Source organism: Cyprinodon variegatus, unplaced genomic scaffold (genome assembly GCF_000732505.1).
Source record: "Cyprinodon variegatus isolate N-32 unplaced genomic scaffold, C_variegatus-1.0 Scaffold941, whole genome shotgun sequence".
In the NCBI taxonomy this organism is placed as follows: domain Eukaryota; kingdom Metazoa; phylum Chordata; class Actinopteri; order Cyprinodontiformes; family Cyprinodontidae; genus Cyprinodon; species Cyprinodon variegatus.
This window is the reverse complement of record NW_015151394.1, coordinates 230,719-254,934: the sequence shown is the minus strand read 5'-3', so window position 1 is coordinate 254,934 and position 24,216 is coordinate 230,719. Positions and strand designations below refer to the sequence as shown.

The 24,216-nt window shown below is 37.0% G+C and overlaps 2 protein-coding genes across 3 annotated transcripts in view; both read left to right on the top strand.

Annotated features, from left to right (window-relative positions):
* Positions 1-1,643: 1,643 nt before the first annotated feature.
* tmem177 (transmembrane protein 177) lies at positions 1,644-4,951 on the top strand. Its single transcript, XM_015398558.1, has 3 exons — positions 1,644-1,735; positions 3,554-3,813; positions 4,082-4,951. Exons 2-3 carry the CDS (start codon positions 3,613-3,615, stop codon positions 4,811-4,813), a joined length of 933 nt encoding a protein of 310 aa, XP_015254044.1. The 5' UTR covers positions 1,644-1,735; positions 3,554-3,612; the 3' UTR covers positions 4,814-4,951.
* A 9,756-nt stretch (positions 4,952-14,707) lies between these two features.
* The window catches only part of ptpn4 (protein tyrosine phosphatase, non-receptor type 4), an 88,907-nt gene continuing 79,398 nt past the window's right edge, over positions 14,708-24,216 (top strand). For both annotated transcript variants that reach the window (XM_015398564.1, XM_015398562.1), the window contains exon 1: positions 14,708-15,200. The gene's annotated coding sequence lies outside the window, so the exon portion shown is untranslated. The remainder of the gene's footprint in view (positions 15,201-24,216) is intronic.

Here is a 24,216-nt window from a genome sequence, read left to right as displayed (position 1 = left end):
ATCTCTCACAGCTGGAAATGTACCTTTGGTTATAATAGACTGCGATAAAACATTTTCTAGACATATTTTGGATTCAAAGAATTTAATAAAAAGTAAGAGGTTAAAGATTACATACATTTGTTTCAGATCTGCACAATAATTGTCGAGGTTTGCCCTTTTAAAAATGAAATAATTGACTGATTTAAGCTCTAGCAAAAGCAGTCAAGAGTTGGTGAAATGATTGTTTTGGGATCTTTTTTAATTATCTGAGAAATACACACCGGAACAAAGTGAAACTTCAAAAGATTTTAATTTGGCAGATGTTGTTTTACGCCTCCAATAGGTTATGCATTTTCATGGAAAGAGAACATTACTAATGGTCACATTCTTCATGACTTTTATCTCATTTGAACAAAATGCAAAGCTGATTTCCTACAAGGCTTTCAATAAACAACATCTGCCAATATGTTACAGACGGTCTCTCTAATGAAACACTAAATCATTGTCTCAGCATTGATTCGTTAGATAGAAGCAGAATGGTTTGAGCACATGTATTCATGACAATGCAACACAACACAGTACACCTTGGCCTGATTGCATGATTGCTCCACACATACAGAACAAAACGTCCTGGATCGTGGTTCTTTTTGACCAACATTGCTCATAGCTGATCAAAAAGCTTTTCTGGTAACTGTCAATAGATAAAGTTTGCAACAGGATGAGGTTACTGATCCTGAAGGAATTAAATGATGATGAAGTGGACTGAAGTAAAGTATTACAGTTCCTTACACTCAAATAGAAATCCTTGAAATGTGGCAACAATCAGTTCCCTTCATAAAATAACTTTTATTGAGCATTATGTTTGGCATGTTTCTGATTCAACATGTATATAATCTGTAGACAGGCAGCTTCTGCTATTCTCTGTACAGTCCATCTCTTTTCAGCTTTATGAACCAATTAGGAGAATTGTACATTTCTCTCCTCTAAAAGAAAGCTTTAAAATCTTTTCTATGCATATAGTTGCAGTTGAATTATTTTCTGTCATTTTTAATTTTGATTTCTATGGAAGGCACTCTGTTAAAAAAAAAAGAAAAAAATATCTCATTGTAATGAGATGGTAACTCGAAATAATGAGATAGTAACTCAAACCAATGAGATATCTCATTATAATACGATACTATCTCATTATAATGATACAATCTCATTATAATAAGATAGTATCTCATTATAAGATAGTATCTCATTATAACGAGATAGTAACTCAAACCAATTAGATATCTCCTTATAATGAGATGAGATACTATCTCATTATTTTACTCAAAATAATGAGATAGTATCTGATTTTAAAGAGATATCTAATTGTTTTGAGTTACTATCTCATTTTAATGAGATCATTTATTTTATTTATTTTTAACAGAGTGGCGGAAACGGGTTTATTTAATACGTCTTTGCACTCAGATCTATGCACCATCAATTCCCTTTTAAGTTTTTATATTAATTTACAGAAGTTCTAATATTTTCTCATTCTGTAATCATCCAGCAATAGATAGGCTATGGTTTATTTATTTCCTCTTCATTATTTGAATTTGGAAAACCCCTAATTTCCCCCGTTCTGTTGCTGTCGTTAACCTATCGTAAAACGTCTCCTTACGACAGTTTTACTGTCTTTACGGATACCTCCCAGTAGTGTTTTGAATACGCAACTGTCCTTGTAAAGATGCACTGAACATGTGAGTGTATTTCCCTTCAGAGAAAGGTAAAGGCAGCAGAACATTTCTTATTGGACGTGTCGATGTTTGTATCTGTCTAATTTGTTTAAAAATATTATTAAAATACTAGCATTGCAACGTTTGTTGCTAGATTGAGTTAGAAATAGCCAACGTTAGCTTAACCGTTTGTTCTCCTCAGTTTCTCTGGACTATAATATCTCTGTTTTTCCAGGCTAGAGTCGCTTAGGAAATTCAACCAAAAAAGAAGGACAGAGTTATGAAATATACTTTGGTAAAAAGGAAATAAAAAAGAACGAAAATTGTGGCTGCATGTCTGTATAGTGTTGTACAGAACAGAGAACCCCTTCTAACAAGTGTCAAGTATTTATATTTAGAAATAAATGTTTGATTTCATACCAGAGTGTAGCATTGTTTTATTATCCTAAGCTTTTAATATATATTCTGGACAGTTAAGTAACTATTAGTTTATGAAGGTATTAAACAGTAATATTAAGAATCAATTTTCTTACAAATTTTTTGTCATTAGACACTACTGCCAAATGTTACACTGACAGTTTAGTGATTTGAACCTATACTTGTGTTAAACCGGTCTTAATCAACACTCTTATGTTTCTAAGTGTTTTCCATTTCTGTGTCGTCATTGTACTGCTAGTCACTTAGATTTTTAATTGAAAATGTAATGTTTATTAATCTAGTTACTTTATTAACCAACTAATCCATGGCTAAATGTGGCCTCTGAGACATACTGACAACAACTAACATCTTGTTAAAAATCTAACCATGATTTACTTCAGACTTTAAGTTCCCTTTTGGATTAATAAACTATTTTTGCATTGAATTGAATATAAAATACATACGAAGGGAAATTTAAAGTCATAGTGTTTGTGCAAAATTTTAGTAACCCTCGCGTTCATTTGAGTAATTAAGAACGCACCTGGTACTGACTGGATTTTTTGGTAAATATCTGGTGTGGATGGGAGGTTTTGTAAAATTATTTTTTTTACCAGTTTTTTAGAGCTTTAAGCATTCAGTTAACATTATTTTTTGTTTGGACTTAGTTACAAGACATTTTTAATAATTAGTTTGCTGCAAAGTCAAAACCACCTGTTACCACCGTAGGCCTTTGGTTGAAATTTTGGTCTTTTTTTTTGGTCCAGAAGGCTGCAATACATAGTTTCTTTTTTTTATGAGTTTTTACGGCACTAGTGGCTTGTTTTTTTTCGACTGTAGGCTGACAGGAAAGGGGGTATGACAGAGAGGGGCAGAGACATGCAGTAAAGGACCACAGGTCGGACTCGAACGGAGTCACCCGCGTCGAGGACTAAGGCCTCCATACATGAGTCGTGCCCGCTAACCACTGCGCCACCTGCACGCCCAATGCATAGGTCACTGATTAAAACCTCTAGTAACTTTTCTGTTTTGAAAAATTTCAATTCATTGACTTCATTGGTATTGTTGGGGGGTTCCAGTAATTGTCCAAATAGGGATTTTGTTGTAGGGCTTGTTTTTTCCCTCCAATGAAAAAAATCTTGTCAAATATTTTTTATAGCTTAAACTACTGGAACAATTTAACTACTGAATAAAAATATCTTTTTCAGGTTGTTTTTTTTTAATATGGATCCAGCCTATTATTTCAGAGAGGTAATATCAGCATTTTTCTATGCTATCTTCTGTCATCCAGGCATTGTAAAATAAAGATTTTTAGTCAACAATACCATCTATGACCCTCTTTTGGCAAGGAATTGAAAAGATAATTACACACCAATTGAACTATTTGTGAAAAGTATTTATTTTCTTATTCATTTATTGCATCCAAAGGCTGATGAAAGATGTTTCTCCTTTAGTTATCACCTACTGAAAGCTGCAGTACCAGGCTGAAACATCCACATAAGACAACGGCGTGATGGCCTCTCGTTTGCTCAAGTACTCAGTGCTTCTTCAGAAGTACCGGGCTCCGCTGCTAATTGCCAGCTGTGGAGGAGTCTTTGCAGCCAATATGTTCTACCACGCTTTCCCAGACCAGTCCTACCGTCAGCTCTATCAGGCCTGGTATAAAGGAGAGCCAGTGGTGCTGTCGGAAAAGCTGGAGGGTTTGTTTCAGCAGGTAGTTTCTGTTCTCTTGTCTCTTCATTAAAGATGGTATTTCAATCTTAAAGTAAATTATAGCTGTAGGAATTACGGTGTAGATAAAAAAGTGGAAACTTTGTTAGAATCATTACATTTGTATATATTTTTAAAATTTTTCTTTTTTGCATTATTTTGTTTTCCGCTTTCATTGTTTTGTAATGCTGTGAATGTTCAGATTTCAGTTAATTATCATATGTTAAAATAAAAGATTCAGGTTTCATTTTACATATTTGTTTTGTTTGCAGGTGCTTAAAGACTTTGGTGTCAGCTCAGCCAAGAGCTTCTCTGCCTTCGCCTCCTTTGGGTTCCACCCGGTTGGTGCTGGAGTTCCATGGCTGCCTGCCGGGGCCCAAATCGGCATCCCAGCTAATTTTAACAGCACTGCAGAGGATCCAAGCGGGATTACCAACCGCAACATCTTCATCAACGGCAAAACGGTGGACTGGAACAGCGAGACCGGCAGCGCTCTTAAGGAGGCACTGGTGTTCTCTTTAGAGGCGCAGAAGTTTGCCATCGCTCGTGAAGTGGCTCGCTTACAATCCGGGGGTCCTGTCATGACGGCCGCCGTCGCTCCTTTCTGCCTGGGTGGGGTTTGGGTGTACAGCGTGGTGCTAAAGCAGGTGTTTGGGCTGCATGGTGGCCCCTTGCTGATGCGCGGGGCGGTGAATGTTCTGGCACTGGGAATAGGGGCCGTTTCTTATTTCCTCACCTCGGACGCTGTCAACCAGTGGATCGACCACAGCTCAGACCGGCGCGCAGCCGAAGTGTCTCGAGAATATGCCAAAGGAGGAGTGGAGTTTTACAATAAAATCCTATCCAGAAATAAGACGCTGCGCTCACTGATGGGACAGAAGGGAGAGGAGATGTACGCCCCCAGTGGGAACCTGTTTCCTGCTCACGTCCTGCAGCTGAAGCACACCCCTTACACCACCAGGAGAGATGGCATCCTGGCTCTGCTGAAAGAGGACAAAGCATAAGAACTTTTACTAATAAGAAAACGTTCAATATTTAGCTGCAAAGTTGTTACCAGCAGGCAGATATTTCTAATAGAAATACGTCATCCTGTCTCTGCTGAATGTTTTATTTTTTTTGTGTCATTAAAATATAATTACAATTTACACAAAACTTTGGGTTGTCTCATATGTAGCGGCTCGTGTGAATGTTATCCAATAAAAGACATGGTGGGCTCTAAAATCAGCAAAAAGTTGCTGTTTTGATGCAAGGCGTGCTGCTAGCAGCGCTTAGCAAAAGTATCCTAACTTTTTCACATTTTGCTGCATTTGAATCATTCATTTTCAAGTATTGTGTGACTGACCATAAGAATGTTAAAAATAATTCTGAAGTTGAATGAAATTGGTAAATTCCAGTTCCAGAAACAGCCATTCCCACAGCATGATGCTTCCTCCGCCATGTCCTGCTGAGAGAATAATGAGCAGTGTTAGTTTTCTCTCATACATGATGTTTGGTGTATATACCAGAAAGTTAAATGTTGCTCTCACCTTAGCCACCTGCCTTCTCTTACATTGTTTACAAACTGAATTGGGGCATCATAGTTCAATTAAGCTCTGGCTGCACCTCCATAAAGCTCAGCTTATTAGTTTGTCAACAAGCTCTTCTACAAACTGTTGTGGGTTTCACCAGTTCCTTCAAAGTTATAATGGACTTCTCAGCTGTTTGCAGGTTAATACTCTACTAGCCCAGCCTGTCAGTTTAGATAGAAAGCCATTTCTCAGTGGAGATGCAGCTGTCCATACTCATCTATATTAAGATGATGGTTTGAAATGCTCTCTGAGATGCTCAAAGTTTTGACATTTTTTATTGGTGACCTGTTCCTTGTTCCTCGTGCTGCTTTAGGTTCAATAATCTGAGGTTTTCACAGAACAGCAAGACTCACCAGAGATAATTTTATACATAGATTTAAATAGGAATTGATCTTCAATACACGGGAATCAGAGCAGTGGGGCTAAAAACGGGCATAAATCACAACTCTGCAATCATTCAACGTCTTATAAGAAAAGAAAATCATGTTCTTTTTCATTACTAGTATGCACCACTTTATATTGGTTTATGAAATCAAATCTGAGTAAAATGTTCTGACTGCAGCATGACAAGATATGGATAACATGGAAGATAACAAGGCATCCTTTCATAGATAAACTATGATACCAAATAAACTGTATATTGTATTAAAACCATGGATTTCCTACCAGAATAAGAATATATACATAAACTCACTGTTTTCTAGCCATGAGAACAATGCATCATCACAACATTGATGGTAAACATTAATAATCCTTTTTTTTTTTAATGCTTGAGTTTCATGTTCTAAATGTCTCAAATTTGTGCAAATATTTTCAGGCTTTTTTATTATTTCACTTTTTCAGTGTAAGGCAGTAGCACTGATGTAGCGGCTGGTTTGAGAACTGACAGTAGTTTTAAATATCTATGCTATATAAATAAACTCAAATTGGTGGTTGGTTTTCAATATTTTATAAACTTGAGAAATTGGCTGGGATAAGAGTCAGAGAAGTAAACGTTTTGGATAAATGGCGCCCTCTGCTGGCTGAACAAAAACCAACCAACTGTATGTGATTATCTTTCTGTGTAGTTTAAATAGTCTAACCTAGTTTAAATATTACATATATGTTGCTGCTAAATTTCTTCAAATAAGTTTAATCTAAAAAATAAAACCTAAGGATTGTTTACAACCACTGAGGCACATCAGTATCTCCTGCAGGTAGTTAGCCCTTGACATATGCAAAATAACATGAGGTTGAATTAGTTGCTTGTGCTATTTTGACGACTGCTTCCAAAATATGAAAAAAATATGACAACCAAAATAAATGTTTTATTATTGCCTGTGCTAGCAGATGAAAATCCCAATTATTTTTAGCCTTTATCACTCTTTTTATAACTAATCAGTCTGACAGACATGAAACAGGAGGTCCATCAATGCAGAGAGATGTGACATCGAGAGCCAACCTTAGCTTTCAAAGGTTTTAATGAATGCTTCTTTCCCTTTTCATCAGCACAAAGCAGCTTTTTGTTGCTAAGTGTTGGCGAAGATTGTGAAAGAGCCTTATCTATGATTTCATCATCATTCCTGTCTGAGTATTTAGTGAAAGGCAAAGAAAAACATTTTTTTTTTACAGAGAAGAAAGAGTTTAAGATTGACCCAGAATCAAATATCTGTAATGCTACAATAGCTGGACTAGTTTGTCGTTCAACAATTGTGTGGAAACCTTTGATATCTATGTATTCCCTTCAGGTTAAAGAAGAAAAAAAAATGCAACACACAAAGGATCTTTGATTTTGCCTGATCAAACTAAACTCGTTAGTGATAGCAGTTTAATGTGCAGTTCAATGGGACTCAGGTCTCATCATCCCCAGTACTTGTATTTCCCCCAGGTCATCTGTCTGCATATTAACAAGGCTCAGATATGCTGTTTTAATTACATCTTCAATCCAAAACCCTGTAGACTGAACTAAATATAGAAGCATATAATTAGGCTGAAGATAGAAATTATTATATCTTTACCCAAGTACCCTTTGGAACCAAGACAATGAGGTGGAAATCTAGACTGTTTCTTTTTGTTTTCTTCCTCTTCTTTTTTGCTTTTAGGTCAAAACACATAAGAGCTTTTACATACATCCGTAAACCATAGATCAGTTCAATCATTAAGAGCCATCGACCTGCTACTGTTAGATGCACCCCTGCTCCATTATCCCCAGTTTGCTGAATAGGGAATGAACACACCATTCAACTCTGCAGAGGCCTGGCAATGAGCCTGGTTTGATCCAGGTTTGTTTGAGAAGGTATGAGTCCAAAGGTTGGGGAAAAAGTTCCTCTTTAGGGCTGGACTTAAAAGCTTGAAGAAAATCTTGGAGGAGGTGTACAGGGTATGCAGGAGTCTATTACTGCCTCCTGTGGATTGGGGCAGATGATGCTATCATCTTCCTCCTGCACCAAGCTCTGATTCATCGAGAGAAACCTGGAAGCACAGTGAGGATCATGTTCTTTGATTTCTCCAGTGCTTTCAATGCCATCCAGACACGACTCTTAAGGGATAAGCTGCAGCTATCATTAGTGGACCTGCACATGTCCAAGTGGAAAATGTACTACCCAACTGGTCTCCCGCAGTATGTTAGAGCAAGGGTCTTCAAAGATTTCCAGGCCAATGACCCCCAAACCGATGGTAAGATGGAGCGGGGACCCCCTGATTATATATATTGTATAAAATAGTGTTATATCAAACTGGTCCTATAGACTCTATTACATATGGAGTCATGTAACGAAAGTCTCGCCCTGGATTATTAAAGTATTTCTGATTCTGATTCCTGGTTGATGGGACAGGTGTTGTGAATGAAACGGTGCCCAGTTTGAAAGAGCTCCTGTGTGTCGCTGAATGTGTGCATTGATGACTGAAAGACATCTTCTGCCTCCATTTATCTGGTTACTACAGTGTGTTGAATTCATGTTAATGTGAATTTAAATACATTTCAATTAGTGGAAAAATTGCAGGGGGGGATATAAAAAAAAAGTCTAATCAACCAAGGCTTTTGTGACTCCCATGCAGCACCTTAGGGGATCCCCTAGGGGTCGTGGACCCCCTGTTGAAGACCTCCGTGTTAGGGCACAGGGCTGTGTCTCAAATAGGTTGGTTTGCAGTATGGGAGTCCCACAGGGAACAATATTGGCACCTTTTTTCTTCACCCTTTACACTGCAGGCTTCTCTATCAACTCCGAATGCTGCCGCCTGCAGAAATTCTCATCCTCATCACGGGTGGGGAAGACTCAGAGTACAGACGGTGATCCCAGAACTTAGTTGTCTGGTGCCAACAGAACCACATTCTGATTAATGCAGGGAAAACTCTTCCTGCTGAGGAGACTTTTATCAGCATCTTCTATGGAGCTGTCTGTTGGAGCAGTGGCTTATCTGTAGCTGAGAGAAAGCGGCTGGATAAGCTGGTCAGGAAGGTTTGCTCTGTGATTGGATGCCCTCTGGACTCAGTGCACAAGGTGGGAAACAAACGGATCCTAACTGAAATAACATCTCTGTATGATAACGTCTACCAGCACATCAATAAAGCTGTTGCTTCAGTGACAGACTGCTGCACCCTAAATGCACCAGGGAGCGTTATCACAGTTTCTTCCTCCCAGTAGCCGTAAGACTCTATAACCATCTCTGTTCCCAACAACTTCAATAAGTTGTTTAATTGATGCTGATTTTTGCACAGTTTCTGTCTTAATCAGTTAACCAACATGTTGCTGTCGTTTTTTTGCACATCTTTGTTGTCGCTGCTATTTTTCACATATCCATTACTGTAAAAATGTCTTCAGTTGTTATTGATTTTTTATTCTCCATATACAGAGTATGTATGTTGTAAAAGCACTGTACAGTACAAAACTCTATTTGTTTTATTTTATACACTTATGTAAGGTGCACATCATGTGACCACTTCTACTATAACCTTTGCTGCTGTAACGCAACAGTTTCCCCATTGTGAGACAATAAAGGGATTTTCTATTCTCTGAACCAAGCAAGATGCTGCATTCAATTCTGGACATTTTCTGTGCTGCAGTTTTGATACTGTTAAGGTGTCAAAGTCAAGGCCAGTTGAGGATATTTTAAAAGAATAAAAATAGCAAAAAAAAAGGCTGGGTTAAAGGTTCCATCACAAAATGAAAAATGCTGGTCAGAACAAAGGGACGAAAGGTTTCCATAAAGTTTTCATTCAGAAGAGCGGAATCAAAAATCCATGCCACACTTTTCAGATTTGTATTTGCAATAAGGTTAGAAAGAAACACAAAAAACATTTCTTCCACTTCACCATTATACCCTACCTAGAGTTGGTGTACAGGCTTAAATCAAAATAAAAATATAATATATATTGCACCTATAATAAAATAGGAAAGCGGCGACTAATTTAAATAACAATAAAAAGCTTCCACAAATACATAAACATATCAAATCTCCCTTTTTCCTGTTTATAGCTGTTTATAGTGTTGCTCATAATAATTGTTTTTGAGTGGAATGAAGAATTGGAAAAAAATAATAATGGAGCAGTGCAACAAAAAAAAGCAACGTTGAACTGTCGTGTTCACTTCATCATTTCTATGACTACAAAGTGGCCTTTTAGGCAACAGAGATCAACAACACTGGATCCATTGTCCTGTTTTCGCTGCTCGGCTTCATCAGCGTACTTTATTGTATGCCAGGCAGCCATCTGAACAATGGCTGCATTGTTTGCTGCAGTGGGACGTGTAGCATCCCTTTTCATGCCACTTGAGGTCAGTGCAACCCACATTACTATCCTGACAGGCTATGACTGGGCCTCATGGTTGCTTCTGAAAAGCCATCCAGAGCTTTTCATTTTCACAGTTTTAATTTTCTTTCACTTTTAAAAGTCTAAAATTGTGATTTTTTTTTCATTACAACAAAAACATGTGCTGTAGGCACTGAGCCTATTAAAATACAAATAATTTAAATAGAAACTTACAGCATTAATATCATTATTGAGAAAGATTCTGAGCTTCCTAAAGCAGCACAACCAGTCATTAAGCATACTGATCATATACTGAAATGCAACTTATTATTTTTCCCATCTTATTTAATGTAGACAATCCAAAAAACTTATAAGAAACAAAGTATAGTAAGTATTTATTTTTTTAGACAAACTTTATTGTTATTTTGAACACACAGGGTGCATACAAAACGAAATTTAATTTAGTACAGCTCTCATTTCCAATTCCATTTCTTAAAAAGCAGCAGTGATAAAATGTAAACATGGTGATCAAATGTAAATATAAGACTGAGATATAGTATAATTCATAGATGAGATGAGATATGAATTTTGCACAACAATATTCGTATGATTCTACACAAAGCATGACTATTGAGGCAGCATGGGTGACACTAGAGGGGGGTCAGGGTGGCCATGGCCACCCCTACCATCTGATCCTATAATTCAGAAGCAGTTAAAGTCTCAAACAGAGGGTGGCAGCACTAACAGCCTCAAGTGGAATGTTTTAAAATATGTAACATTTTAATTGTTCACACATGAACAATAAAACTGAAACAACAATTCCATGGTTCATTACTCACATCAGTATACTGACAGTAAAGATGATAAATACAGATTTCATCCTCTTCTCAGAACTCTTTTTTTTGTCTTTTACAGGAAAAAGAGAAAAATTATGTGTCTCTGCAAGTCTTGTAGAAGTCTTTAATGCAAGTAGAGACAAATTAAAGCTAAATCTATTTATTGTAGGTATAAGTATATGTAAATATTAATATTATGCAATACTGTTATTGATGAAAATATAAGGAATACCTTTTTCCGGAAGTGCAGGTAAGAATAATAGATAAGATAGATAAGATAAATAGATAAGATGTTCCCCCCGGAACTCATGCTTGTACAAGACAGCATAGATATGTAAATTTGCGCACAAATTAATTAGAAAGGGCTTCAGGAAAGTCTAACTTATATTTATTCGGAAAATATGGATGTTTCCTGTTGTAACAGTGTAGATCGACCCTGAGGGTCTGGTTCCTATCCACTCTGCTCCTGGATATATATATATATATATATATATATATATATATATATATATATATATATATATATATATATATATATATATATATATAAAATTATTCAGGTATACTTATTTTAAATAAGACTATTATCAATGCCAGTTGTGTCACCGCTGATCATGTTGAAAAAAAATTAATGTGTGAATCAATTAAATCCCCCATATTTCCATTAAGAAACAAGGTTTTTTTTGTGTAAGATAATACCAAAAATAATCATTTTTTCCCCACATTGACTGTAAATAAGTGGGACAGGCTCTGTACCAAGGTTTGAAAACACCGACCATTTTCTAGCCTAAAAATAATGACTAGATTTGATAGTATTGGTTTGTTTAAAAGATTTAAATAACTTTAATACTTTAAAAAAGGTTTATAGCAGGAGCATCTGCTTCTCAACACTGTAAAACCATAATGTCTTTAATCAGAAGGACCTTAGGAACTCCAACACTGACTGCTGTAGATGCATCCACCTATAATGGCCAATAACATCTTGAGAAACAAACTTAGATTAGATAATTTTCTTTAAAAATGATAAAATTGAATTGAACTGAACCATTGGCCAACACACCCCTGAAATAGTCAATTGCTTGCATTTTTTTCACCACATGATAAAAATTTGCTACCTCATGCTGTTCATAATTATATTAACAGATGTGCAATATTTGGTCAATATATAAATGATTGCAAGAAAGGTTTGCGTCAATTGAAAGAGCAAAAACATATATATATATATTTTTGCTGTTATTCTGGACACTAAATGTTTATCACTTTTTTATTTATTTACATAAATGCTTTTTTATTCTTAGGTAAAAATGTCCCACTATATATTAAGATAATTAAAAACCTACAAAAAGCACCCACAGCCCAATAGTTTAATGATGTTTTGGTTCAAAGGATAATACATACTGACTGTTCAAGCTGTGTTGGTTGTTACAGGAATGATGCTGTGTGTTGGTTCTTCTATATACTTCGACTATTTCCACAACACCAAGTTACCCGCTCTAAATTGAATGGTGATGCAATAAAGAATAGAAAACTAATTTGTGGCACAAAATATTTTTTGAATTTGTGCTGCCTCTAATCTACTGGTGCCATGGGCAGTGAACTAGATCTTTAACACGGCAGTGTTGATAACCAATAACCACAAATGTCTGCAACAGCAAGGAGACTAAATACCAAATTGTTAGACTTTATTGTAATATATTACTGTAGCATTTTTGCAGAAGTCTCGTTGTTTGTATTAAAGCACTTGGTAAATAACTGAATCTGTTTGTTTTGAGCATATCAAAAATACTTACACAGGTCAAAGCTGAGGTTGTTCTACACAGGATGTAGAGTCTTTGGTTTCAATTTAAAAGCCATGAAACTATTATATATAGCTTGTGTATAAAAAGAAAAAATAATAATTATAGTTTGTTTTTTTTCCATTAGGATTCCGTTTGATCTAGAAAATGTAAAAAGCCACACAAAAATGAATCATGTATTTTATTATTTTTTACGAAGACCACGATTGGTTTAGAAAAACAAATGAATTTTTTGCTTAAACATTCTGATCATTTACATAAATGTTATGGATATATTTTTTTGCAGACTGAATTTAATATGGGAAGTGTATTTTCATGTTTGATGTAATGTAAGCAAAAAGGGTGGCTGATAAAATAGTCAGTTTCTTGTAAAAGAAAAGGTAAAGTGGTGATAATAAGAGTCACAAATGAATTGCTTAAAACTAATATCTGCTGTATAAGCTCATCTAATGAAGGATTGTCATTAGTTACTTTAAACAGTTTCTCTGCAATTAATCTTTTTATTTTTTCTCCAAATTTTAATAATCTGTAGGAGCTATTTCTCAAGTTTTATTTAAATCTTAGAATTTTGGATTATTTAGTTTGATTTTTTATTTAGAATAGGATTTGTTTAGTGATTCACTTATTTAGTTAATTCATTTTAGCATGGGATGTAGGTGTTTCACAGTATGAATAGGTAGGTCTTAGGTAGCTCATTATGCACGTGGGTGGTCATGTTTTTTTTTTAACCAGTTTTCAGTAACAGTCTCAATCAGTCAGTCAATTAAAGAACAGGTAGAGGAATCAGAGTGAGAGCAAAAAAAGAATCCTGTGAAGCCTGTAAACTGTTTGTCAGAACTGAGAAATAAAGCAAGCATAGAACTAGATTTTGACCCTTTTGGATCTTTGTGTAAGCCAGAATCCACGGTGCATCAGGTGGCTATTTGCGTTGAATTCACCTTTTGTTCTGACCCGGTCTTACGTTTTTAGAATTTTAGTTTTGTATAAATAGTCACTACATCCATCCATCCATTATCTGACACGCTTGTCCCAATTGGGGTCGTGAGGGGTGCTGGTGCCTATCTCCCCTGAACAGGTCGCCATTCCTAGTCACTACATAATCTATGAAATTATTATTATTATTTTTTTTACATTTATTTTTTTTACAGTGTCCTGTCTGGCAATTTGGCAACAAGTGAAGCAGTATAGCCATCGCCATAGTGGTCCGCTTTATTTATGCATATAAATAGCTTTATTATAATTCATGCAGGGAGTATTACAGATTTTATGGACACTGCAATGTAGGTAGAACAGGAAAGGAAAAACAGAAAAAAAGGAGAAAGGATGAAAGAAAGAGAAGAAAAAAATGGAGATAATGATAAAACATCTTCGGTCAAATGTAAAAAGAACAGCACAACCAACAGACATGGTACAAGACATAAAATAAAGTAAAACCTTGGTACTATCGCTGAAGTATACGGAAGAGAATTAGGGCCACTTAAAAAGTATAACCGATGTTTAGATTTTATTTCAGTATAATATCAGAAAAAAAAAAAAACTTTTTTCTTAGAATTCTGACTTTAATCTTAGAATTCTGACTTTAATCTCAAAATTCAGACTTATTTTTTTTTTTTTTACAGAATTCTGACTTTAATCTGAGAATTCTGACTTTTTTCTCAGAATTCTGACTTTAATTTCAGAATTCTGACTTTAATCTCAAAATTCTGACTTAAATCTGAGAATTCTGAATATTTTTACCATATCAAACTGAAATAAAATGTATAAATCAGTTAACTTTTTAAAAATTTTTTCAGTGGCCCTAATCCTCTTCCGTAAAAGTAATAATCTATTAAATGAAATGTTTAATTTTTTGCGCTTGAAATCAAACACCGCGCCTCCCGCTGCCCCGCCACGCCCAGACGCGCTCTGCGGCTGCGCGAAGACGTCACTGCACAGCTCGTTGCTGCGCTGCTGCTGCAAGGCGAGAGAGCAGCTGCAGAAGGAGAGAGAGAGAGAGATCAGGGAGCACTGACAACAACGGACAGCCTCACGCTGGAGAAGTCCGAAACGCCACATTTTCTCCCTCTGTGATCCGACAGTTTTCAGCTCCAACCTTCTGACTGCATATTTATCTGCTCGTTTTTCTTTTCTCTCGCTGGCTTTGGGACTATTTCTCACCCCGACGGCCTGAAATGACAGGATAGGAGCCTCGTCTAGCCAATGCTTACTGCAGGGGCTTCTGTCTTGTGGATTATCCGTCGTCGCCGAGCCAATCGCACAGTCGAGCCCGGAGGAGGCCCCGCTCTGCTGGATGGATGTGTGTGAGGCGGCGCGGTGGTAACGATGCTGCTGCTCGGCTTTCATCGGCACTGGGTCAACTGATCTTGGATGTCCGGGCTATATCGCCCCCCCTACACGAACCATTTTCTCCCACAGCTACACTTTAATTCATTAAAAACTGGACGCCCCTGGAGCAGTTTATGACGGTAAGCACTTTATATGCACATATATCCCCTTTAACGGTCAGTTGACGTTAGCAAACTAGCTTAGCTCTGTCACTTTTATCCAGCTAAAATAGCTAAAATTGCTATCAGTGCTACAAGATATTCGGTTAACAATTTCCAGAAGGGCTTTTTTTTCTCGTTGTTTTCATTTTATTCTTAATAAAATAAACGACATTCAGTCTAATTGTGTTGCCTGCATGTTAGCTTTTTAACCCATTCAGTATTAAACATTAGCTAATGAAATGTGCGCAGTATTTGGTTGTAATAGAAATATGTTTGTGTTGACACGCTTTGCTATTTATTTGTTTTATCCTATAAAAGAGAAGCTCATTCATTGGACAGTGTACAATAAGCCCCTATAAAGAGGAGCCCAGTTAGCTTATTCACCATTACGACGTTTCAGTTTGTATTTTAACGTCTGTCAGAAAAGGCTTAACTTAGTTTTATTGGTGAAGAACAGCTGAAGAGAGGCTTGATTCCCTGGTGTTTTCTAGAAACGCCACTCTGCCTGCGTGGATAATCTGCTTTCAGCGTGGCTTTGCAGTAATAATCGTTATTTGTTGCTGAATGGATGGGAGGTTGGTTATTTTGTGGATGGGAAAGGTCTGTTGTGATGAGGCGTCCTTTTTTTTTTTTTTTTTCTACCATGACGTAATCCCCCACCATCCGTGCCACATCTTTTCGGGTCGCAGTCGTACGGTTCCTCCACCGCATATGGAGCTCAGTCCTGTTTGCCTCTGAATGAATGAAAGACTGTAAAATTTGCAGTTTACTTTGAATGAATCGTCTCATCCAGGCAGTTATGAATGAAATCTAGAGGATGAGGTTGGCTGCAGGGCCACAACTAGTTTTGTTGCCATGGCCACCAACTTTAATATTTCCCCCCAATGTGAAAATTACATGAAATTGATAATAAAAAAAAATGTCAGGGTTTATGAAGTATTGTCCTTTTGAAAGGTTGCTGGCAGCTATTACCTGCAGTAGATGCAGCAAATTTCTTCAGTTTATTTTTAGCTAGGGATGCACTCATCCAATACTTGGATCGGATATGGGCTCCATTATTGTATAATTAGCAGGATGGCATATCGGATGAATCCAGTCAATTCTAGTTTTATTGATATCATACACAGAAATACAGTTCCATCGATTCAGTCATTACTAGGATGATTTATATCTTGTGTTGTGTCAGTGTTTTTGTTAAGTATAATGCGTTTAATCACATGGTGAGTTATATCCCTTCTTTGGTTACCATGGCGGCGCTCCAAGGCAGCAGCCAAGAGCAGCTCTTCTCGAGAATTTCACCAAAAAAAAGCCGCCTAAAACGATACAAACTAGACATCATCATCGCCAAAGCCTGCTGGAGCTATAGTCACAAAATGTTTTAAATACAGACATTTTTGACCGTTTAAAAAGCTACGGAGTGCTACGGGCTGATGTCAACAAGGCAACAGCGGAAAATAACGGACAGAAGAAGAGATGCCCGAGACGGAGAAAGCGAGGTTGCAGAGGGGGACTAACAGCGAAGCTAAAGAGAGATCCCCTCAGACCACCGCTTCGATCGATCCTGCTCTCCAACCGCTCGTTGGAAAACAAAATGGATCATCTCTGACTCGAACTCTCTTCAAAAACGGAGATATGTAACTGCGGCGCTGTTATTCTGATGGGGTCTTTGCTGCATCCAGCAGTTCTGCGTAAATGGAGGCTCCTCTGAGACTGTTCCCAGGCAATCTTTGGCATCTAGAAGAGAAGCACAGCCTTCTGCAGGTGAAAACGACAAGAGCGCTAGATTCTTCCCTGCCAAATGCTGAAACTCCCCCAGCCGGCAACTCCCGGCCCCCTCTGGCTTCCACACCTTCTCCAGCATCGTCCATCACTGCTAAACCTGCCGATGGCACCACTGCTGCTTCAACAACGTCAGCCTCTACAACCCAAGGGGCTACCACCCTCATAGCATCGTCATCATCGTCCTCTTCCTCCTCTGAGCCAGGAGAAGCGAGTGCTTCAGCAGCTGGAGGCAGTAGTAGTAGCTCAACAACAACTGCTGCTTACCTTAACAATTGTCTAGAAAGCTGTTCTAAACAAAGTTTCTTTTTGTTTACACTTGTGTATACAAAATGACCAAAATAAATCTGTCTAAGTCTTCATGATTATCAGATTGGTATCAGATATCGGCTGATATACTCATTTCCTGTGTTTGGATTGGATTGGGCAAAATGGGTCAGTGCATCTCTATTTTTATTTAAAAAAAACAAACCACTGGACTTTGTTTCTAAGTTTGAAGGCATTTCGCCCCCCATCCAGGAAGGTTTCTCAATTCAAAATGTCTGGATTCGCATTGAGTTTGAGGCTTTATAGAGTGAACCAAAAACAAATCCTTGTTTTTGCTTAGAAAACATGCAAATTAAACCCGACGAGCGGGTCCGCAACTTTAGAATGGGGGTCACTTGGTCTCTATTTTCAGCCTCTTTTTAAGTTTCAGATCATCACACAAATTTCAATGCTAGACAAGGATAATGTGAGTTTAAACAAAGAGGCTTTTGTTGATCTTTTTTGCAGCAAATATGTGGAAAACATGTACCCCAATAAAACTTCTGAACTGGCTGTCTGTCTTGGCCCACATTTGATTAGCTGTTAGCATCACACACCTGATCGTGATGCTTTTCAAACTAAACTCAAAGGACAGCAAAGTTATAGTAAGGGTTTGAAAGACCATCCTTTACAGCATGTCAAATTGTGTGCAGTCAAAGAGAATTTTGAGACTTTAACTTTAACAAAACTTACCTTAGATCTACATGAAGTTGAATGTTTTAATAGCAAAGTTGCTCTTATTTATGTCCCCTTAAGCTCTCAAATGTTTTTTGTCATGGAGCATGCTAGATTTGGAAATAATAACCATTTGGAAATCTTAGGCGTCTTAAAGTCTCTAAGGAATGCACACAGAGAGTGCTAAACAGGCTAATCTGCTAACCTAAGATGCTGAAAACGGTTCACAATGTCTTTGCATACTTCGGTTTCTTTCCACGGTCCTGTTCTGGTAATTTGAGATTCTAAATCTCTCTTAATGTCAGTGGGAAAAGGTTATGGTATGTCGTCCTGGTGAGGATGTCCGGGGTTTATACCCTGCCTCTTTGGTGCTCCCTGTAACCTACAAAGAACTAACTAGTTATAAAATATGGATGAAGATAGTTTAATGACAGAGAACCAAAAGTAGATGGTTTGTTGTTGTTCATGTGGATGATTCTCATGGCCTGATATCTGTTGATCTGGGTATTTTGTTCAGGACATAATTTCACTGTAAACTGGGGCATCTTATTAGGGATCCTCTATGTTAGAGGATCCTTAACTTTTTAGCTTCTGACCAGCAGGATTGTACCAGAGTCAACTCATGACCCAAACTATTGGTTGAGTTTACAAACATTTCTATAAAATCAATTAGTATTAGTTGTTTCCATTTTTTGTACCTTTTAAGCTCTTTAACAGAAATGTTTATTCTTTAGTATAATTCATTTAGTTTATGTCCCCACGTTGGGGATCAGTGCTGCATTTCAAGTATCCAGATCTAGCCTGGAGGACTTGTAACTAACTTGATAGATTTCACTGATTCATGTTTAATATCCTACTATGTTATCTTTTATTCCAAGTCTGCTCTAAATTGGCTGTTTTTTGTTAAATATTATATAAATATGATATAAATTCTAATATTTGTTGTGTTGAGTAGAGAGAAGATGGAAATATCCATGTTTATGTTAAAAATATAGATCTTTGGAGATCTTGATTTTGAAATCCTGCCAAACAACAACAGCCCATGTTTGTTTTATTAAGTTGAAATGCACTCTATCCACTCTTAGTTTAACTGAAATGATAAATTCCTCTCTGATCAGGGCTCTAGTCTGGACGTGTTTTCCTCTGGCTCCAAGTGATGCGTTTTACAAGTGAAGCTGGGAATGGCAAAGCTTCCCATGGCAGGAGCCATGCTTTTCTTTATAGGCCAAATTCAGCCTGTTGTATTAAGTTTTAAAGCTAGAGGAGGCATACGTTTGCCTTAATTATTTATTTACCCATTTTAAAGGCATTTTGGTTGTTATCAACAGAGGTTAGGGTATCTCTCTATAATCTGGATTTTTCTGTTAAAGTGACTTGCTTTTAGGGCAGTGTTGAATATTTTGGTCTTAAAAACTTTTTGGTTCACTTCAAGGTGAGTTAGATATTTTTTAATACACAAAACAGTCTGCTTGTTAATGTTTTAACCTAAAAGATTTCTATACTTTAACTGCATTTTATTTTAAAATGCAAAAAAGTTTTAATGGTAAAGATATAATACTGATGGACCTGTTGTAATATACTTTTACCAGTCATTTAATTGGTATCTATTCTAACCAAAAAATTCAGCAGAACAATTACCCAAGTAAAATCTCTGTTCCTTCCAACAGTTTAAAATTGAGAAACAATCCCACAATTGTGATAAATATTATTTCACATGTTTCTCTGTACATTTAGTGACATAAAATGCCTTTCAATTTAAGGTTTTAGATTGCTGTTAGTGTCGATTTGTGACCCAGACACCTTCTTGGGATCTTTAAAGGCATCTTAATGCCCTCAATTTTTCTCAGCATTTGAATTATTTGTTTTACTGTTGGATTTAAACTAAATCTTCAATTAATTACATTTTTTTTCTGCCATCGTCATTCACAGCCTTTATACAATAAAGTTCAATAATATTGTGAAATCATTTAGGAAGTTATTTCTTCCTTTCTAAATTGGATTGACCACATCAATTCACAGAAACAAAGAATGCATCAGCTGATAGCAATGGGGATGACTTGTAACCACTTTTATACCTTTATGATCACTCTGGCTGACTACTGGGAGCTGTAAAGTCTTCTGTTTATCAACTAGAAACAGATTGTGTCAGTCATGCTGCGCAAGCTGTTAGCTGAAGAGTGCAGGTGGAGGCTGCTAGCAGGTAGAAAGGATCGATGCTGTTTGGGTATATATGTTAGATATCCGCTGAAGCCTTTGGAATATAAAGATTAAACCTATTTAAAAAAAAAAAAATCAAATAATTGTTTGACGAATCTGTGACCCCAGTTGTGCATATTTAGCTTCTTATAGTTGAGAACAAAGTGTACACTTGGGAGCAACCAATAGTCAAAGTGAAGGTTTACAATAGCTAAAAAGAAAACAAACAATTTTTCTTTAGAAATGCATGTTTTTTGCAGATTCAACACACTATAGGAAGGATATAGGGACTATAGGAAGCAGGATGGATGTGGGCTGTGCAAAGCAGAGAGCTCTGCAAGCATGGAAAACACAAGGTCCACAGAGCTGTGTGCCAGGGCCTCAGCAAGTTAGAGCGAGTCAGGACCACTGCTGCTCAGCGTCAGTTATTGCTATAAAGACACATTGGTCACATGCTAATGTAAGCTTTTATTGACTTAAAAATGCTGAATACAATCTTTAATCATTTTTGTTCAAGCTTTTTAAATATGCTAATGAAATGAGAAGCGCTGCTAAATCTAATCAGAAGGATTCGCAGATGGACAAATACAGAGTTATTAGAGCACAACAAATTCTTTCTTGAGTTTATGTAAACAGCTGTAATGCTGCTTTCTGTAATATCCAATAAAGAGAAGCCTTTTTCCTGTCTGTATTTTTCCAACCTGATGTTTTTTCTTTTGTCAGATTGGTACAACTATGACAGAAAATTGTTTACTGGGTTTGCTGGTGTGTTTCCCATGCATATGTCGTTTTTTCCCCCATACCCTGGTTTCTTGCAACGTCCAAAAAAAAAACAGTCAACAGTTAATTAGAAATCGAAATTGCCCTCAGCTGTGGGTGTAGGTACGATTGGTTGTGGTAGGTTGACTTGTTGAAAGATTTGCAACTAGTCCAGAGTGTTTATCCTGACTCTTACCCACTTCTCTCCTCTGCAACCATAAAAGGGGGCGTAAAAAAAATTGATGACCCTAATAAACTCTCTGGCACTCACTTTATGATTTAAAGTTATATTGGTAAGTTTTTAGCGACATTTTGAGCTGCCCTCTCCACTTTTAAAGAAATGCACATGCACAACCCTGTACCCGCTCTCTCCTCGATGTGGGTACGCAATGATAATGTGGCTGCTCGTATGGATCTCATGTCACCCATATTTATATATAAAAAGTTACCCCACAAATAAGACTACTGGTGCATTAAAAAAATCATAACATGCTTGTATATGTGTGTGTGGCAGTGGAAATTTGGACGTGTCTGCAGGATAAATAAAGATCTGTGGCCACCGTATAACTACTAATTATGCAAATTACAAAATAAATAAACTTACATTCCCTGGAAAGTTACATTCAAGAGGTAGATTACTTTTACTAGCAGTGACGTGAAATTAATTTCTCCAAATATCGTGCCAAACTTTACCTGTCGAGTAGAAACTTCGCAACCGAGGAATCAGTGGGAAGCCTGACCTGTGATTTCAGTGTACGCCATCGCATGAAAAAAAATCTCCCAAAAACACTCTGCTCTTGTTTCTCTCTGCTTAGACCTTTCTCTTCTTCTCATACATGTCGTAGACACTTTTTCTGTTACGACCCTCTACCATTTTCAAAGAACCGAGGTAAGAAAGGCAAGCCTCAATGATTGTATAGGGATATTAACAATTTATTGTCTTGCAATTAATTGTAGAAATATTGTAAATTAGTTTAAGATTTTCTTAATGTTTTAATGTTTCAGCTGTCCACTGGAAGGCGCTGCTGTTCATTCCTAGGCAGAGGCTTATTGGTTTTTGCAAGAGAAGTAATGCCAAGGAAGAGGCACATTAGAGCAGAAACGTATATTACTCAATTTTTTTAATGACGACAATATTGCAGAGTTCCCTTTATGCTGTCCTGTATTAGAATTGAAAAAACAAACTCTAAATTTTATCACTTGGATAGCACCTATTTAACCACCTGCTAATAGGCACTGCTAGCAGCAAAATGTCTCCTCCAACACTGAATGCTGGTCTAAGTTAAAAGCAGAGCTACATCACAATTACCATCTACTTAATTGAAGAGAAAATTAGATATAAAACTGGCAGCTTATTAATTGATATTAGATTGCTCAACTTGTAGCACAATAACTCAAAGCACATAAAGTAATAAGACCACACTAATCATGCCATTATATTCAGCATCTAAATAAAGGGCTATTTCACTGTTTTAACAAATCTGATCCATTCTTGTTCAGCAGTAGTTCAAAAGTTAGACAATACATGGTTTCAATTTATAAAACCCTTTCAGTATAAGGCGTCCAATGTGTCACAATCATAGTGATCACCTTTATTTGTCAGAGCGACAACACAAACAGAATTTGTCTTCTGCATGTAACCCATCCATCCAATCTGCTCACTGCTTAGGAAGCATTAGACATTTTATGGTTCAGAGACCCGTACTGATGTTCTGAGGCATTGTTGCTCTTCAGGAAACAAATGCCTTGCTCTTTGGCCAATACACCAACACTTTAGTATTAACTTAGCTGAGGTAATTTGGAGAGAGAAGAAACAAACAAATAAATAATATAGAAATCAGAAACTTTTCTTTTAAAAAAAATTTTGATTTGGTAAAGAAAGATGAGGTTCTGGCTTGACTTTTCTTAAGCATTTTAGAAATGAACATTCTAAATTGCTGTCCTACAGTTCAGTTTTTTAACTTACTGTGAGCATTAACATAACAGTGAATATGTCCATAGATCTGTGCAAAATGGAAACGTTCTAGTTAAAACTTCTACGTCTAATAAGAACTGCAGATTTGCCTTTAAAAAGCAAAAAAGATAGAAAGGATCATTGACTAATCTACTAATAGCAGATACCAAAACTCTGAGCCGCCACAGCCCCAGCTTATGGAGCCGATGGTTAATGTTTGCTTGTAATGGCTTTTAAAGGCAAGGCTTTCTTTTTTTAAAAGGGCGGATTTCACACTGCGGTGTGGGCTTTTTGCGTGTCCTTCAGAGATAGTGTTAAGTATTCAAGCAAGAGAGCTTCTTTGTTTTACAGTAACCTAAAAAGCCCAGCTAGTTTGGATACGGGCTTTAATATTTAGCTTTCTAAAAACATCTCCTTCCAATTGTTACCACATTACTCCTTGCTTCTATCGAAATATATGGATCTTTCCACTCCATCTTCAGCAAACAGCTTTTTTTGTGAGTTTAAAATATTTTAAGGCACACCCTTGCACTTTGCAGTAATACTTACAGATTATTATGGGTCTTAACTGACAGCTTTGGTAGGAGGAGTACAGGCTGGGTGCTGTGAGCAAGATACATTATCAGGCAGGAAAGATGTTAGCATTTCCGTCTCGCATTTAGCACAACACTTAGGATCATTGCTAGAAGTTTGCATAAGCCTTCCTTGTGTGCAGTTGTTTATTTTCTGTCAATCCTATGGTGTTATATTGATTGCTTAAGCAGCCAGCACACCAATTAATGGCTTAGTCATTAAATGAGGTAGATAAAACTTGAATTGCTTTTAGGCAGAAGATTTCAGCACCATTACTACACTCTGCCTAAGCTTCTGTGGTTGGTCTGTGTGACTGGCAGTATCTTAGTAAACCACCCAAAACAACCATTCATTCAGGCAAATATCTAACCAGATAGGTCTGAAAAAGGCAGCTAGTTAGCGGTTTTCTTACTGGGGCGGATATGGCACCAGGCTTGAGCAAAAATCATCTCCTAAACTCCAAACACAGCTGTGTTTATTCGCTGCAAGTTGCCACAGCTACACAACGCCAGGATGGAAGTGTCTTAGCAGATCTCGAATTTGGAAATGGAAAGCATGTAATACCATATTGACAGTGAAGTTTTTTTTTTTTCTTTTTTATGGGAGAAAAATAGGACATTTCAAAATGAGCTTTTATGAAGCTGCTGCTTTGTCTCAGTGGCATTGTGTGTTTGATGGTTGTAGCATTCACAGTTTTAACGTCATTTTCTGCCTATGAACACTAGGTTAAAAATAACAGCCGCCCTGGAGGTA

Coding starts and splice junctions, on each gene's coding strand:
- tmem177 (XM_015398558.1), top strand. CDS start 3,613: ATGGCCTCTCGTTTGCTCAAGTACTCAGTGCTTCTTCAGAAGTACCGG. Junction 3,814..4,081: donor TGGAGGGTTTGTTTCAGCAG/GTAGTTTCTGTT, acceptor TTTTGTTTGCAG/GTGCTTAAAGACTTTGGTGT.